This window comes from Dipodomys ordii, unplaced genomic scaffold (assembly GCF_000151885.1).
Source record: "Dipodomys ordii isolate 6190 unplaced genomic scaffold, Dord_2.0 Scaffold106, whole genome shotgun sequence".
Taxonomy (NCBI): domain Eukaryota; kingdom Metazoa; phylum Chordata; class Mammalia; order Rodentia; family Heteromyidae; genus Dipodomys; species Dipodomys ordii.
This window is the reverse complement of record NW_012267322.1, coordinates 7,919,736-7,935,656: the sequence shown is the minus strand read 5'-3', so window position 1 is coordinate 7,935,656 and position 15,921 is coordinate 7,919,736. Positions and strand designations below refer to the sequence as shown.

Here is a 15,921-nt window from a genome sequence, read left to right as displayed (position 1 = left end):
GTTCCGTTGCCCTCTTCTTCTATACTCCTCTGCACTGTGGCCCTGGGCCTGGCTGATGCCCCAGTTGGTTGGGGCATGGGGGAGGGGGAGAAGGGAGGAGCTGGGTAAGAGCCCTTGGGGAAGGGGTAAGATGAGTGGCTGGTGGTGGCTCTGGGGCTAGAACGTTACAGCGTCATCTCTGATAGGACCCAGACTGTAGCTCCTTTCTGTCCCCAGGCCTGGGGCTAGTCTGAGGGCGGTCTTCTCACCGCGCCTCCCCACACAGCACTTCCAACACATCCCAAGGCCATGGCCCTATGGTATCTGCTTGGGGAAAGGCCAGGTTTACACACTTTGCTTTTGTTTGAAACCAATGGAAATTGACCGTCTCAGCATCCCCAGGGTCCGCCTGTAGCCACGGTGGCCAGTGGACTTGAGCAGGAAGCGCCTAGTGATCACTGCTAATATAGTCTTCTGCAGGTGTCATGGTGGTCTAATTTTTGTTGTTGGTCGTGGGGGCTTGAACTTGGGGCCTGGGTACTGTCCCTGAGCTCTTTGTGCTCAAGGCTAGTGCTCTACCACTTCGAGCCATAGACAGCTCCACTTCATGCTTTTTCTGTGCTTAATTGGAATTGGAGTCTCATGGACTTTTCTGTCTCAGCTGGTTTTGAATTGCGATCCTCAGACCTCATTTGCCTGAGTAGCTAGGATCATAGGCGTGAGCCACCAGCACCAGGTAGTGAGATGTGTTTAGATCATGGTGTCATCATCTCACTTCCGGCCACAGTGAGGTGGAGCCTGTGCTCAGGCTACCTGTGATCGCTGTGTCTTTCCACCCCCAGTACCCAATGTAAGTTTCTTAGTTAGGGTCTCAAGCTTTTGCTGGCGAGCCTCAGACAAAGGTCTTCTTAACCTCTGCCTCCCGTGTAGCTGAGGGTACAGGCATGTGCTCCCAAGCCAGACTTCTCTCTACTCTATCTATGCTTGAAGTTTCCATGATAAAAATGTTGTTGAGCCAAGTGCTAGTGGCTCATACCTGTAATCCTTGCTACTCAGGAGGCTGTGACTGAGGATCGTGCTTTGAAACCAGTCTGGGCAGAACGTCAGTGAGACTCTTATTTCCAATAAATTCCTCAGAACAAGCTAGAAGTGGCACTGTGGCTCAAGTGATAGAAAAAAAGAAGCTCAGGGACAGGGTCCAGGTCCTGAGTCCAAGCCCCAGGACCAACACACACACACACACACAAACAACACACACACACACGCACACACACACACTGTTTAAATGAAACAGTAACTTCATGGTGAGGAAGTGTGATCACTCCCATCTTGGCCAGGAGGTCAAGTTCAACATCAGCAGCTGTTTTTTTCAGTTGGTGGCACACAGCCCAGCGATGACACAATGACACAGGCTCTTCACCTCCTCTCTGCTCTTCCTGAAAGCCTAGACCTCCAGTTTAACCAGGAGAAAAACACTGGACAAACAGACCTGCCTGGACTCCTCAAAACTACCAAGACAGGAATGGGAAAGCCAGCCAGGAGGCCTCCCTTTGCCTCAAAGGGACAGGTTTCTGGATGGCAGGCATCCGTGAAAAAACTGGCCCTGTACCATTAAAGCCTGGAGTTTACAGTCTGTTTCTTCCTTGTGGCAACCCAAGATGATGACCACTGGGAAGCTACGGTGCAGTGTGGGGAACTTCGCTGTGTTCCCTCTTGCAACTTGCTTGTAAATCGGGTCTAAAACGATTTCAAAGTAGCTTGTTAGAAAATGAATCCAGCCAGGTGCTGATGGTCACGCCTATAATCCTACTACTCAGGAGGCTAAGATCTGAGAATAGAGGTTCAGAGCCAGCCAGGGCAGACTAATCTGAAAAACTCTTATCCCCAATTAACCAGCAAGGTGGGGCTCAAGTGGTAGAGTGCCAGCTGTGAGTCAAAAAGCTGAGGGTGTGAACCCTGAATTCAAGCCCCAATACTAGCCCCCCCAAAAGAAAATAATGAATCTAGCTGGGTGGTGTGGTGGCTCACGCCTGTAATCCTAGCTACTCAGGAGGCTGAGATCTGAGGATTTCATTTCCAAGACAGCCTAGGTGGACAAATCCAAGAGACTGTTATCTCCAGTTAACCACAGACACACACAAAAAGCCGGAAGTAGAGGTATGGCTCAAGTGGTAGAGTGCTAGCCTTGAATGGAAAAGCCAAGTGAAAGTGACAGATTCTGAGTTCTAGCCCTAATACTGGCTAAAAAGAGTCTGGAGAGGCTACACACATCTGTAATCCGAGCATTGCGGAGACTGATGCAGGAAGATCTTGAGCTTGAGGCCAGCCTGGACTACATACTAAGACCCTGTCTCAAGGATAGCCTTGCTGTAGTTACAGGACAAAAGCTGACTGCAGAGAGATCTCAAAAAATAAGAGCCTGGGTCAGCCACATAATGTAAGCACATCTCCTTCCGTGTGTTTGAATATGGCGTGGGAAGGACACGAACACGGGTTGCATGGATCGTCCTGTTGGAAAGGAGTAATTGAAACAGATCCACAGGCAGGAAACAAGACTGTAGCTTTTTTCCTTCATTGTGGGGCTTGAATTCAGGGCCTGGGCACTGTCCCTGAGCTCTTCTGCTCAAGGCTAGCTTTACCACTATGGTGCTACTTCTGGTTTTCTGATGGTTCACTGGAGATAAGAATTTCACAGACTTTCCTGCCTGGGCTGGCTTTGAACCATGATCCTCAGATCTCAGCCTCCTGAGTAGCTAGGATTACAGGTGGGAGCCCACAGAACCTGGCTTAAGGTAATTATTCTATAGAATCACAGCAATGACAACCACAGGCCGGGGCGACTGTCCACTCGGCAGATGCAGGAGTTGAAGCTAAAGTCATTTGCTCTCATCCACAGCTTACAGATGGCTGAGCTGACTCCTGATCTCAAGTCTGGTCTTCCCGGAAGGAGAGGGCACCCCAAGGAAGGCTTTCAGGAGTGCTAAGCTCCAGCCTCAGAGACAGGATGAGGGGGGTGATGGGTGGGGAAGGGGGTGGTGGGGAGAGACCCGGAAGTCTCACTGGTCTCTACCCAGGTTTCCGAGCAGACACTCCATTGTGCTACTGGGGCTATGTCTTGTCACTTACCTAATTTCCAGTGGTCCTGGACATGTCTCCAGAGAGTGGAAGAGACGAGTGAGGCTTAGGGGATTCAGTGGACACTCCTTGAGGCTGGGCAAGGGCAGAGGATCAGAGAGGGCTCTGGCTCCTGTCTAGCCCAGAACCCTCCTGCCCCACCACCCTGCTCCCCAGCTGTAGGCCTAGACTGCCCCTTAGCCCTGTTCTCCAGAACTCCGACAGCCATAGTGAGGGCCCCTGAGTACCCAATTACCACCCAGTGATCATCCTCTGAGTCCCTTCTAGTACTCGGCCTGAGCTCGGGACTCTACTCTCACCTGGACTACTCAGCATCCCCAGATCCCACCTTCACCTTCCACCACCTACCTCATCACCCTGCAAGTCTTGTGTGTGTGTGTGTGTGTGTGTGTGTGTGTGCGCTGGTCCTGGGGTTTGAACTCAGGGCCTGAGGGCTGTCCCTGAGCTTTTTGTGTATGTGCAAGGCTAGAGCTCTACCACTTGAGCCACAGCTCCACTTCTGGCTTTCCCCTGGTTAATTGGAGATAAAAGTCTCATGGACTTTCCTGCTTAGGCTGACTTTGACTCTCAATCCTCAGATCTCAGCCTCTGAGTAGTTTGGATTCCAAGTGTGAGCTACTGGTGCCCGACTACTAAGAGTCTCATCTTTTAACACTGCACAAAACCCATCTAGTTCCTTATTACCCTTAGGTCAAAAAGCAAATGTTGGACAGGTGCTGGTGGCTCATGCCTGTAACCCTAGCTACTCAGGAGGCTGAGATCTGAGGATCGTAGCTTAAAGCCAGCCCAGGCAAAAAAGTTCCCGTGAGACTCATCTCCAATTAACCACTAGAAAACCAGAAGTGGTGCTGTGGCTATCTTTAAGAAAAAAGAACTCAGAGACAGCATCTAGGTCCTGAGATCAAGCCCCAAGACTAACAAAAAAAAAATCTTTTCCATAGCCTCGTTGGCCTTCTTTCGCTCTGCTACCTTAGTTCCACCCCCACTGAAATATCTCCTAAGGCCAAACTTCCTTCCTCAAGGCCTTGGCAAATGCTGTCAAAGGCCCTGTGGCAGAGCTGGGAAAGTTCTAACCCCCAGGTCAGGCTCCACCAAAAGCAGTCTGCCCTTTCCTTTGTGCCTCAACTTTCCTTGTACTATACGTGCATGGTATATTCCTGGAAATGGGTGTCCTCAATTAAGATGGTAATCAGGCAGGGAGTGGCTGGGCTGTCCTGTATGTTTCAGAAAAATATGGAGGATTCTTTCTATGGACAATGCAAGAGGTTTGGGCCACTGAGTAGCCCCATAAGTCCCAACAGCTCCCAGCCCCGGATCTGGCCCTGGCCTTAGCCCCCAGCCCCAGCCCCAGGCCCGGCCCTGGCCCTCACAGTCACTCTCTTCCTTTTCCCTTTTATCAAAGGCTCTCTCTCTCTCTCTGTCTCTTAATCACTAACTCTGACCCTGTATCCTCTGCCCAGTTCCTGACCCCCTTCACCACTATTGTAATCACCCCTGAGTGAGAAGAGGGACACAATACCTGAAGCTCCTGGGGATGCAGCGCTGGCCGAACCCTGAGATCTGGGTTCCAGCCGGGGGTTCTGGAAAAGGTCCACCAGCTAATACACCCCTGAGGTGAGGAGACATTTGAAAGGCAAGTTCAATACAGCCACAGTGAACTCCCGTACTCAGAAGTGGGGGGTGGAAGTGGCCCTACAGACAGGCCCTCATTGTGCAGGTAGGGAAGCCAGAGAAAAGCCACCAGCTTACACCTGTCCAGCTGTGCACCACCTGACCAGGTGAGTGAGCCAGGACGGAGCCCCCTCCCTCTCTGCCACTGGCTAGGAATTCACATGAACCTCAGTTCTCTGTGCTTTAAGACCCACGAGGATCCCCAGAAACAGACTTAGGGAGCAGGACCACCTGACCTAGGACTACCCCTGGTTTCAGATGGCTCAAAAACAGCAGCACTTTTCTGCGACACATTAGCTGCAAAATAATTCTGCCCAGGCACCTCACCAAGACTGGCTCTGCAGCCAGCTTTCACTTGCCACCACTAGGAGGCAGCCGTGAGCACCCGTGAGCCCCAAAGTGGATGCACGTTTACTTGGAAGACATGGAAATTGTTTTTCTGAGCACCAATGGTGCTGTTCAAAGTGATTCTCAAGCGTAAGAGAACTGTGGCTGTGGCTCTCATGAAGTGTCCGCACTTCTGTCCCTCTGGACAGTCACATAACTGCTCCCTTTGACCCAGCCGTAGTCCATGGGTGCCCTCCCTGCTCTCTCCAGGACAGATGGAAGGAAGGTGGCTGGTCACCGACTAGTTATATGGGAGGGGGAAGGACCCTGAAGAAGCCAGATTAATTCTTGGGCATCAGACCTCAGTGGTATACTGTTGGGCTGATTGGGGGGGGACACCTGCAGGAAATGGGGGGGACCCCCATTTCAAGGGGCAGACCCCACCTCCACAGCTCCCGCTCCTCACCTTCCTCTCTTGTCACCTGTCAGGAGGATATGCTGGTTCTCAAAGCTGCAAGTGAAGAGAAAGAAGCTAAAAAAAAAGTCAAAGACCCTCTTCCCAGGCCTTGATGCCACCTTAGCCAGGCCCAAGAGGGCTGGGGAGGGCACAGGGAGAGGCCTGATTTCTCACTGACTGTAACAACCAATGACGACACTGATCAAAACACATGCCAATCTCAAAACACCACCTGATCTCATTGGTTCTTACAGTAAATTTACGAGGAAAGGAATTATTCTTGGCTCCATATTAGAGAGGAGGAGACCGAGGCATGGTATCCTCAAGGACCTGCTCAAGTAGCCAAGCCTGGACCACCTGCCATGGTACCTCCATTCTTGGGAGTCTTCAAGGAAGGGGGATCCTTAGAGAAATGGCCAGGAGGCTCTGTGTGGAGGAGCCTGAGATTGGGGGTCGGGGGGAACTGGTGTTTTCACTCTAGCCTCTCATCAACTCCAGATTGCTCACAGGACGAGTAAGCTGGGTATGGTGACTACCAGGGCACTCCCAGTGGGCTTAAAATGTCTGAGGACAATCAGGAGAATGACAAAGGGAAAGGTGATGGACCTTGTCCCATGGTAGAAATTTGAGCGTGTAGGAGATCACATTCATTCATTCACTCATTCATTCCTTCAACTTCCAGCACTTGCGTAGTGCACCTGCCCTGCCCAAGGCTCTGAGGATCATATGTGGTGACCTGGTAGACGGATGGCCCACGTGGAAGCCAGGGGCCCATGGATGGGAAGGAAGGTGGGGCCAAGGGCAGGGAGAAACCCTTACCTGATGTCCAGGTGGAAAACCCACGACAGAGAAGCCATGCACTGGGCCAAACTGAGCACCGCGTCCAGGGATGAGCCATTCTTGCTGAGGCTGGAGGTCACAGGGGACATTAACACAGGCAACCCATGACTGAGAGCCCCTCTTTGTGTCAGGGACCCAGCACAGGAGGGCTGGCCTAGTGTGAGGTGACCGTCCCAAAGACAGCATCCCTTCCAACCTCACTAGACAGCTGGGGAAGCAGGGGCCAGAAAGAGACAAGAGCTTGCCCAGGGTGACAGGCCATGTGGGTGACAAGGCTGAGCTTGGAACCCAAGTTCCCTTTTGGGCCAGGTCTGGGTTCTGTCTCTCCATCTGATGAAGGGAGGTAGGGCCTGGTGGCAGGGGAAAATGGGAACCCTGTTCCAATAGCAGGGCCCTCCCTGCTCTCCAAATCCTATCAGCTGATTAATCATAGGACTTTTTCGTCTTCTTTTTTTTGGTCAGTCATAAGACTTGAACTCTGGGCCTGGGCGCTGTCCCTCAGCTCTTCAGCTCAAGGTGAGCGCTCTACCACTTGAGCCACAGTGCCACTTCCGGTTTTCTGGTGGTTTATTGGAGATAAGAGTCTCATGGACTTTCCTGCCCAGGCTGGCTTTGAACGGTGATCCTCAGATCTCAGCCTCCTGAGTAGCTAGGATTACAGGCGTGAGCCATTGGCTCCCGTCTTAAGCATAGGACTTCTTACTCACTCTTCCATGTCCCTGGAACTCAGGCCTGGAGGCACAGGTAGGGCGCTGAGTCACCAAGGTACCCATAGTGTTAAAAGGCCACCTGAGGTCAAGCCACATGTCCTTTTCTCTCCTTCCTGTCCTTCCTTGGCCTCGTGCAGGCCCCCTGTAGTATCAGAAAACACCTCCTTTCCTGGTCAGCTTCTGAAGGATGCACTGGCAGCAGGAGGAGGCATCAGCATTCATTGTTATAACCACAGATGGTAGCTGCTACCTCAGGGACTCAGAGAGGTCATACAACTTGCCCAAGGTCACACAGTACATACATAGTGTACTGTGAACCTGGAACCCAGGACCTGTGACCTCTGACCTCTCAGTTTGGCCAAGGAAAGCTTAGGAGAAGGAGGGGGCTATGGGAGCCAAGAACATCTAAATTTGCAACAGGCTAAGCTAGGGGATTTCTGGCCTCCTTTTAAGTCCTGTCCTCTCTCCCCAAAGCAAAACAAAACAAAAGAGAAACATCTCGCACAGGTCCTCAGGACCTGTGAGTTCCCCCAGACTCTGTGCTTGGGTGCCCTCTCGGGTGCAAACCCACCAAATGTCCCTTCCTGGTGCCAGAATGGCTGCCAGGCAGCTGTCCATCACCTCACTGTGTCCCTAGCCTGCTTCCATAATGCTATCCATAGTATCCCATGCTTCCCTCATACTGCGCATGCCTGCCCCGCCCCACATGGCCTGGCCTTCCAGGCGCCTCTGCAGAGAGGCTGGCGGTGAGTCAGTCTCTATTAGAAATGGGCTCCGTTCAGTCTAATCCCAGTGAACAGTGTCCACAACAGAGCTGTCCTTCGTTGGGCACCCGCTCCATGTCAGGCTGGCCCGGGGGGGCTTCACATGCATTTTCTGATTACATCTTTAGCTGGCCCTCCCGAAGGGAGGGGAGCCAGGACATCCCCACCCCGTTTCTGGGTGATGACCCCCCCAGCCCTGCCTACTCACTTCACGGATTGCAGGGGTCCCAGGCCTGGGAGCAGCTGGGCCAACCGAGCCACCCCGTGGTCTCCCAGGGCATTGCTAGACAGGCTGGAAGGGAAGGGAGAGAAAGCTTAGGGGAGGGCGGAGCAAGTGTGCCCCCCACACCTGTCACTCTCGGGAGCAGCCTAGGCTGCCCAGCCAGGTCTCAGCACACCTGGGACTCCCCCAGACTTTCCCCCGAGGTTCTGAGGAGGCAGGGATGGGCTTCAGAGGGGTCAAAGTTGACAAAGGTCCCTGGGTTCTTTGACCCCTGCCACTGTCCCCTTCATGAACACTTACTCGAGGTGACACAGCTGGCCAGGGTGATGGGGGCGCCGGCTTCCCCCCAGTGCTTTGTAGAGTGCTTTGACGTGCTTGGCCTGGAAGCCGCAGTGCGTCAGCCTGCGGAACGGAAGACCACAGCCTGCAATGCCCACCCAGGCGGAGGTGATGCCATCTGTCAACCCGGACCTCAGGCCGGCTGCCAGGACAGGAGGGGACTGAACGTGCCTGGAATCCAGGCAGACAGAAAGATGGAGGGGCAGACACACAACACACACTTAAGATGTTACTGAATCTGGAGAGAGAGGGGGGGAGGGGGGAGGGAGAGGGTTGGCAATGAGGAGCACAGAGACAGAGGACAGGAGAGGGTGAGGGGGAAGGGAGAGGGAGGAGGGTAGACAACAAAATTAAGGCCTACATGGGTGCTGGGAAAGTGGCTCAGTGGTAGAGTGCTTGCCTTGCATGCATGAGGCCCTGGGTTCGATTCCTTAGCACCACATAAGCAAAAAGAAAAAAAGCTGGAAGTGGCACTGTGGCTCAAGTGGTAGAGCGCTAGCCTTGAGCTGAAGAGCTGAGGGACAGCGCCCAGGCCCAGAGTTCAGGCCCCATGACCGGACAAAAACAAACAACAAAAAATAAAAAAACAAAAAACAAAATTAAGGCCTACAGAGAAGGAGAAACAAACTTTTGAAAGATACAAGAAATGGAGAGACAGAGAGACAGACAAGAGGAGGGGCCCAGGCCCAGGATCAGGGTAGCAGAGGCCCCCTGACCCCTCCCCCTCTGACATGCAGAGTCCCCATGGGGGCCCAGTGCTGGGGCTATGGTCCTGGGTTCCCCTAAGTTGTGGAAGGTAGCAGAGGGGGGCTGTCTTGAGCCCTATCTGGAGTGGGCTGTACAGGGGGTAAGAAGCAGGAAGCCCACCACAACTTCTGGACACAGCAGGGTGAGGAGGATCCCCAGGGAGCTTGAGGCTTGGGGACAAGGACAGGAAGAGGCGGGAGCCCTGTAGAGGTCTAGGGGTCACCTCCATACCTGATATTGCGGGAGCTTGAGGGCAGCTCCGAGGCGTCTAGGGCTGAGAGGCTGTGGAGAAGCGCAGCACTGTGGGAATGCACAGGCCAGGCTGAGCAAACCCCTCAGCCAGAGTCACCAATGTCCACCCCCAGCCTCACTGTCCAGCAGCCAATGTCTGTGCTCCGTCAAGAGTCAGGAAGTCCTGACTTTGGCCTGGCGTGTGACTCAGGACAAATCATGGGACCGCTCACTGGGGTGGATGGTCTTGGCTTGGTGCTCGCTGCTTATAGATTCCCCTCCACTCTTCCCTCCATCACCAGTCAGTCCTATCAGAAGCATCTCTAGCCACACCCCTTCAGCAGAGATCATATCCTACACAGGAGATTGCAGGTAGACATCTAGGAGCCCCTTACTCCTTTGCTGGGCTGGGGAAATCCAGAAGGTCACCCTGGAGGAGGCAAACACTCCCTAACAGCTTCTCATGCCATAGGGCACTAGAAGTTTTGACCAACGGGCCTAGCAGCCCTGTGGGTCTGTCGGAAGGTCCTCATCTCCTGAGCCTCATTCTGCAGCTCCCCAACCCCTCCTGGGCCCACCATCCACAGTCTCCACCTCGGAACTTCCTCCGGCTACCAGGGGATGGGGAGACGCTTGGTGCTTCTACCCTCTGGGTTCAGGGCTGCAGCCCCCAGCAAGCCTGCCCATTGCTGCCCCTGGCATTGCTCTCCCTGGCAGGCCATGGTCCCCTTCTCCCATGGCGGGACGGGTGGTGGTCCCAACAGAGCAGAGCTGGGAGTTGGGGGAGGCCTACCTTTCCCAGGACCCGTCCTGCTCCCCTGCCTCCTGGGCAAACATAAGGACTACAGTTTTGTGCAGCAGGCTGGGGAAAGAAGAGAGGTGGAGGGGAGGAGAGGTTACCAGTTCTTGGTGATGCATACCGAATGGTCCTGGACTCAAGTGTGCCAGCTGGAATGGGGTCTGAGTGGGCACCAGAGGACGCTTGTAGGGGTCTATAAGGCCTGGGGCCAGAATGCATGCTCAGGGTGCATGTAAAGGGCACATGGGCAGGCCCGGGCTTGGGGGTGAAGGGGGCGGGGCTTCACCTGATGTGCAGCTCTGCCAGGCTCCAGCACATGTCCACAGCCCTCAGCACGTAGGCCACGCCCACCATGGAGAGCCCGTTGTCACTGAGGCTGTGGAGGGGAGAGTGCCAGCCATCAGCAAGCTCTGAGGGCCCTAGCCAGTTCCAGCTTCTTCACACCCAGCTGCTTCCTGTCTGTCACTCTCCTCTATCCCCAACCAGAGGCTCTCCAAGAGTCTGGCCTTGTGGATCAGCCAAGAATCTCCCCACCCCAACATGTGTACCCCACTCAGAGAAGCAAGCTCTCCAGCCTGGGTGGTAAGGACTACTGTGGGGTCTTCCTCCCCTTTGAGTCTGTCTCCATTTGACAAATGGAGACACTGAGGCCAGACATATCCCATTACTTCCCCAGGAATAAGCAACAGAGCCAAAGCCATGACCCCCAATCACTTTTCCCCAATGCAATACTCCCCAACTCCAACCTTAAAGTGACCCCCAGAACCCCAACATATCCACCCGCATGCCACATCCACCTTAGCTCCCATAATGCACCAGCACACCCAACAGCACGCCCTTCCTGCTCCTCCCAGCATCCCAATGGCCACCCCTTCACACCACACTACACCCCACAGCTTTCCATCTCAACATCCTCAGGACCATTCCCCCAGCCCCTCAGTGCTGCCACACTGCAACCCCCACCCTACCCTGCCACACCCCACTCGGGCTGACACAAGCCACTGGTGGCCCATGGACATCCCACACATGCACGGGGTGAAATGGTGGCATGCTGCGGCTCAGGCAGGAGCAAGGGTCAGGCACGGGCCACCCACCCATCTTCACTGGAGCTGGGACCAACTGGGGCTCCCCCCGCCCCATCATGCAAGGGTAACGTGGACAACTCACTCCAATTTCTTGGTGATGTGCAGCTGGGGTACAGCCTCTGCCAGGAGTCGACAGCCTTCATCCTCCAGATGGTTCTCTGAGAGGCTGGGGTCACAGGGCCTATGGGTCTATGCTGGGGGCTGGAGTTACCCTCAGCCACCCATTCACGCGGCACCTTCCTGACTTAGATGAAGCATCACTTCCCTATGTGAGCCTTAACATTAACTGCAGCGACCGGCTGCATGCCTGGCTATGTCCGAGGTGCAGCTACAATTGTGGACATAGTTCCAATTCGCAAGACTTCCAGAGGGCAGGCATTGCACAATCCCCTCCCAGAGGAGGAAGCGGAGGCCAGGGTAGTGAAGGCCTGTATTCAAGGGACTCTTCCAACCTGTGTGACCTTGAGCCAATTTCCCTCCCTGTGTCTTACCTTCCTCCAAGAGTAACAGTGCTTACATCACTGACTCAAGATGATTAAATAAGACATACACAAAAGCTCTGAGCAGAACACCCAGCACCAGACAAGTGCTAAATACTGCAGCATGAAGATGCTCGGACACCCCTTACCCACACGTGAGGACCTGACCACTCTGCCCTGCCTCTGCTCCCCAACCCCCAGCCCTTCCACTCCTGTTTGGGGTCCACGCGTCCCAACACACTCACTCCACTTCCTCCAGGTGAGGACCTTCCCGGAGCATGTCTATGAGGACTTTCACATCGCAGACCTTGAGTCGACATTTCTGGAGCCTGGGGTGGTGGTGGGGAGCAGAGGGACTCATGGGGGGGGGGAAGATACAGCATGCCCTGCCCAGCTCTGAATATGGGGGGTCTAGAGGATGACAGATCCAGGGCTTACACACCTTATAGTAGCTGGGTAATTGTTGGAAAGGCACCGAAATGGTCTGAGTTAAACTGGCTTAAGTTAAGCTGAGCTGACCCGGTTTCCCTCTCAATCAAATGGAAATAAGGATGTACACCGCCGTTTCTAAGAGGCTAACCATGAGCTCATGGGCCTGGAACATGGAGCTTAGTACTGAGCTATATAGCAAGGGACTACTAGGCATAGCTTTGTTTCTATAGCAACCATCAGATGTTCCTGATCCAAATCAGGTGATTTATTCATGCCATTTCCCACGTCTGCTTTCCTTTTATCCTTCCTTCCCCTGCTGCCCCATCCCTTAGGAGGGGGTCCCTCCTCCACAGGATACGCTTCCCTCTGCAGTGAGGTACCTGAGTGTCAGGATTCTGCCCTGAGCCTCTGTCTTTGGGCTGACATTTTCCTGTAGGTCTGGAACTCTGCTGAAAGCAAGACACACATTGGCCAGGTCTCCCCACCCCCACCTTGCTTCTAGGGCCTGAAGATCCTACCAAACCCTCTCCTCCATAGTGAATGAGTGCATCACAAAGATGGTTGTTTGCCCAAGGGAAGGTACAATTCAGCCAGGCAGGAAGAGGTCAAAGCTGGAGGCCAAATGGAACTATTATTCAAATTCTGGCTTTGCCAGTGCAGTCTCTGTACCTATCAGAGCCTGGTTTTCTTCTGTAAGGTGGGGTGACAATCTCCAACTTACACAGTTCGGGAAGGACTAGATGAGGCAATATTTGTTCATGCACCCAGCATGGAAGCTGTGGAAGTAGATGCGGCTGCTGTCTGAGCCACTGGCCTTCCTGGGCAGGTGCATGGTGCAGCTCACTGTACATGAGCGAGAAACCACAGGGCCTCCAACTCTCTCCCTCTGGGCAGGAGAGCACTGAGGGTCACGGGAAAGCTTGGACATACGAATCAGATGCCCCAGACCCTTGGACAGACACTCTAGAACTTCTATGATAAGAGTAACCAGTGACCTTATTATCCACTGGCCACCCGCTACTGAAGGGCACTTGAATTGTGCACACATGATCGAGGAACTCACGTGTTCCTTTTACTGACACCATGGCTACTGACTATCATTTTGAGTGTGACAGCTCTAGAAATTAGAGGGGAAAGGGACACTGGTCCTTTTGGGTGAAGAGGGGACAGGGAGGAGTTTGCTCAAGGCCACCATGTCACCTGTCTCTGAGTCTCAGGCAGGGAGGAGCTTGAGAGTGTGGTGGAATGTTCTTGCAGAGGAAAAATAGGGTCCCTTCCTTTACCCATCCAAGAACGGTGAAATGGAAGTCCATGCCCAGCCAGCATGTGAGCACCACGGCACACTAGCTGTGTTCTAAGTGCTTTCCACCCTCCACCCTTTACAATGCCGCAATGTGACCACCCTCAGTGCCTCTCTTTGTTTTATTCATTTGTAAGTGTGTTTCCAAGGATTTAGCACAAAGTGGCTAACAGTATGCTCACATCCTCTCACAGGGCCTCACCCTTGCCTCTACACAGGGCCAGATGTGGCCAGAGGTGGCCAGACAAGTCAGGAGATGCAAAAACCCCTTGACCACCTCAGTGATCCATTCCTCAGCAGAAGCTGCAGGAAGCAGCTCCCGCTCCAGCTTTTCCTTGGCTCTCAGCCACCTTCCTCTTTCCTGAGCCCAGTTCATTCTCAGGGGTGAGCCCAGACCCATGCCTCCCAAACTCCTTACCTCCACAGCTCTGCAGTGGTCTCCATGGGTGGAGAAAGAAGGAAGACAAGGTCTGACTCTCTGAAAGGTCAGATGCAGAAGCATGAAACCCCATGGACTGGAAGCCGGCATATCACCCCCACTTCCTGCCCCAAACATCCAGGGAAAGCTGATTTCAGAGCAACAGAAGTAGTCACTGCTTGTTAAATCTTGCAAGAGTTTTGTTAGAAAGTAAGAAGAAAACATCTTCTTTTCTTCTTTCCATTTCTTGGAGTTCATTTCAATAAATATTATTTTATATGATCAGAGACACATTGCGCCTTTGTGTTCCACCTCCAGAAATCAATTTCTTACAAGAAACATAGTAAAAATTAGGCAAGCTCAGAGTTTTCTGAAAAGGAGTTACAATAGTTTGGGAATTAAGATGTTTGACATCTAACCTATCCCTGATCCTAACAGACAATGCAGGTTCAGCACCATGGAGAGCGACATTCAGATACCTTCCTTTTTATATGCTTGTGCTTCCTAGATTTGATCTATCCTTCCACCCACTTATCCACCCACAAAACCAATCATCCATCCATCCATCCATCCATCCATCCATCCATCCATCCATCCATCTGTCCATCCTTCCATCCACCTACCCATCATTCACAATCCAAACTTCTTTCCCTTCCTCCTCATTTTTCTTTCTTTCCTTTCCTTCCTTTCTTTCTTTCCTTCCTTCCTTCCTCCCACCCACCCATCCATCCATCCATCAACCCACTCTCCCATTTATCCCACCCACCCATCCAACTATTTGTTAGATACCAGGTGCCAGGCTTGAGCAGATCAGTAGAGTTAAGGTGAAACAGACTTGGGACATGCATGTGGGTCTTACAGATTGGAAGCCTTCTCTTTTCCCATCTCCCACTTTTCCCTCTCTTTTTCTTAAGACCTTGAAGATGAGTGTTCCATTCCTTCTGCTCACCTGACCTGCAGTATCCTGACAGTAGGACATGTGACTGCCACCTTCACCAAGTGGAGTAGAGTTGATACAGAGAAGCTGTTTCTGCTCAGGCTGTGTGATTGGGGCAAAGGTATCAAGACTGGGTTCCCCATGCATGGTCTGCAGGGGATTGGAGACTTGGGCTGGGAGAGGATGTGGACAGAGCACTTACTCAAGCTTGCGGAGCCTTGGCAGGCAAGGGAGTGCCTTCACAATGTCCAGCACCTCCGGGTCCTTGAGCTGGTTATCCTGCAAACTACAGGAAGATGGAGACTAAGTCCATCAGCCCTGGGGATGGGCCACTTGGAAGCCCTAGTTGGCAGATGACAGTTATGGCCACCCTCATGTGGGAGATTCAAGACAAGGGCACTAGCACCCTGCATGCCCAGCCAAGTCCTCTTCTGGCCACTCCTGTCTCTGTTGAGGATTTCCTGCCTGGTGGTCCAAAGGAATCTAGATGGCAGAATGTGGACAGTCTCACAAAGTAGAGGGAGGAGACCCAGGTGCCCAGTTTCCCAGGCTTCTGTCTTCAACATGCCTGAGGTCCAAGCTCATCTGGATCTCTTGACCCCCAGGGAAGAAGTGAAGTCTAATCTGGGACACTGGAGATGCTGCTCAGCCCTGGCCCTGACTCATTCAGAACCCCAGGACCAGTACATTCCTCTCTGCTGTCACATTACCTTCCTTTCAAGGGGACCGCACACCTCAGTCCTGCATGTTCCTCCCAGCTAGAGGGACAGATGAGCTGAGGGATATTGGGTAATGGGAGAAATGATTCAGGCCGTCTTCAGTAATTAGGGAAGATAAATAAGTGGCAGCAAGATCAATATTCCAGAGGTCTGTCTTGACCAGAGTAATCATGCACAAAGGCATCCAGCTAAAGGAGTTGAGGGATGGCACCAGCTCATGTTCCACTCAGTAAGTGCTGTACCCTAGTGCCAGGATGCACCAGGACAAACAGGTAGTTTTCTTTTCCTTCCTTTACTCCTTCCTTCCTTCCTTCCTCCCTCCCTCCCTC

General features: G+C 53.0%; 1 protein-coding gene across 10 annotated transcripts in view; it reads right to left on the bottom strand.

Annotated features, from left to right (window-relative positions):
- The window catches only part of Nlrc5 (NLR family, CARD domain containing 5), a 69,803-nt gene that overhangs the window by 26,084 nt on the left and 27,798 nt on the right, over positions 1-15,921 (bottom strand). For 7 of the 10 annotated variants that reach the window (XR_001175508.1, XM_013027981.1, XM_013027987.1 and 4 more), the window contains exons 9-23: positions 15,076-15,159; positions 14,886-14,975; positions 13,937-13,996; positions 12,599-12,667; positions 12,032-12,115; positions 11,390-11,473; positions 10,509-10,598; positions 10,217-10,285; positions 9,424-9,492; positions 8,407-8,508; positions 8,092-8,175; positions 6,389-6,478; positions 5,579-5,623; positions 4,634-4,723; positions 3,106-3,189 (exon numbers count right to left, since the gene is read on the bottom strand). Coding sequence is in view for 9 of the 10 variants with exons in the window: in XM_013027981.1 (XP_012883435.1) it covers positions 3,106-3,189; positions 4,634-4,723; positions 5,579-5,623; positions 6,389-6,478; positions 8,092-8,175; positions 8,407-8,508; positions 9,424-9,492; positions 10,217-10,285; positions 10,509-10,598; positions 11,390-11,473; positions 12,032-12,115; positions 12,599-12,667; positions 13,937-13,996; positions 14,886-14,975; positions 15,076-15,159 (1,194 nt within the window). In the remaining variant the exon portion in view is untranslated. The remainder of the gene's footprint in view (positions 1-3,105; positions 3,190-4,633; positions 4,724-5,578; positions 5,624-6,388; positions 6,479-8,091; positions 8,176-8,406; positions 8,509-9,423; positions 9,493-10,216; positions 10,286-10,508; positions 10,599-11,389; positions 11,474-12,031; positions 12,116-12,598; positions 12,668-13,936; positions 13,997-14,885; positions 14,976-15,075; positions 15,160-15,921) is intronic. The other 3 variants (XM_013027986.1, XM_013027985.1, XM_013027988.1) reach the window with 3 other exon arrangements.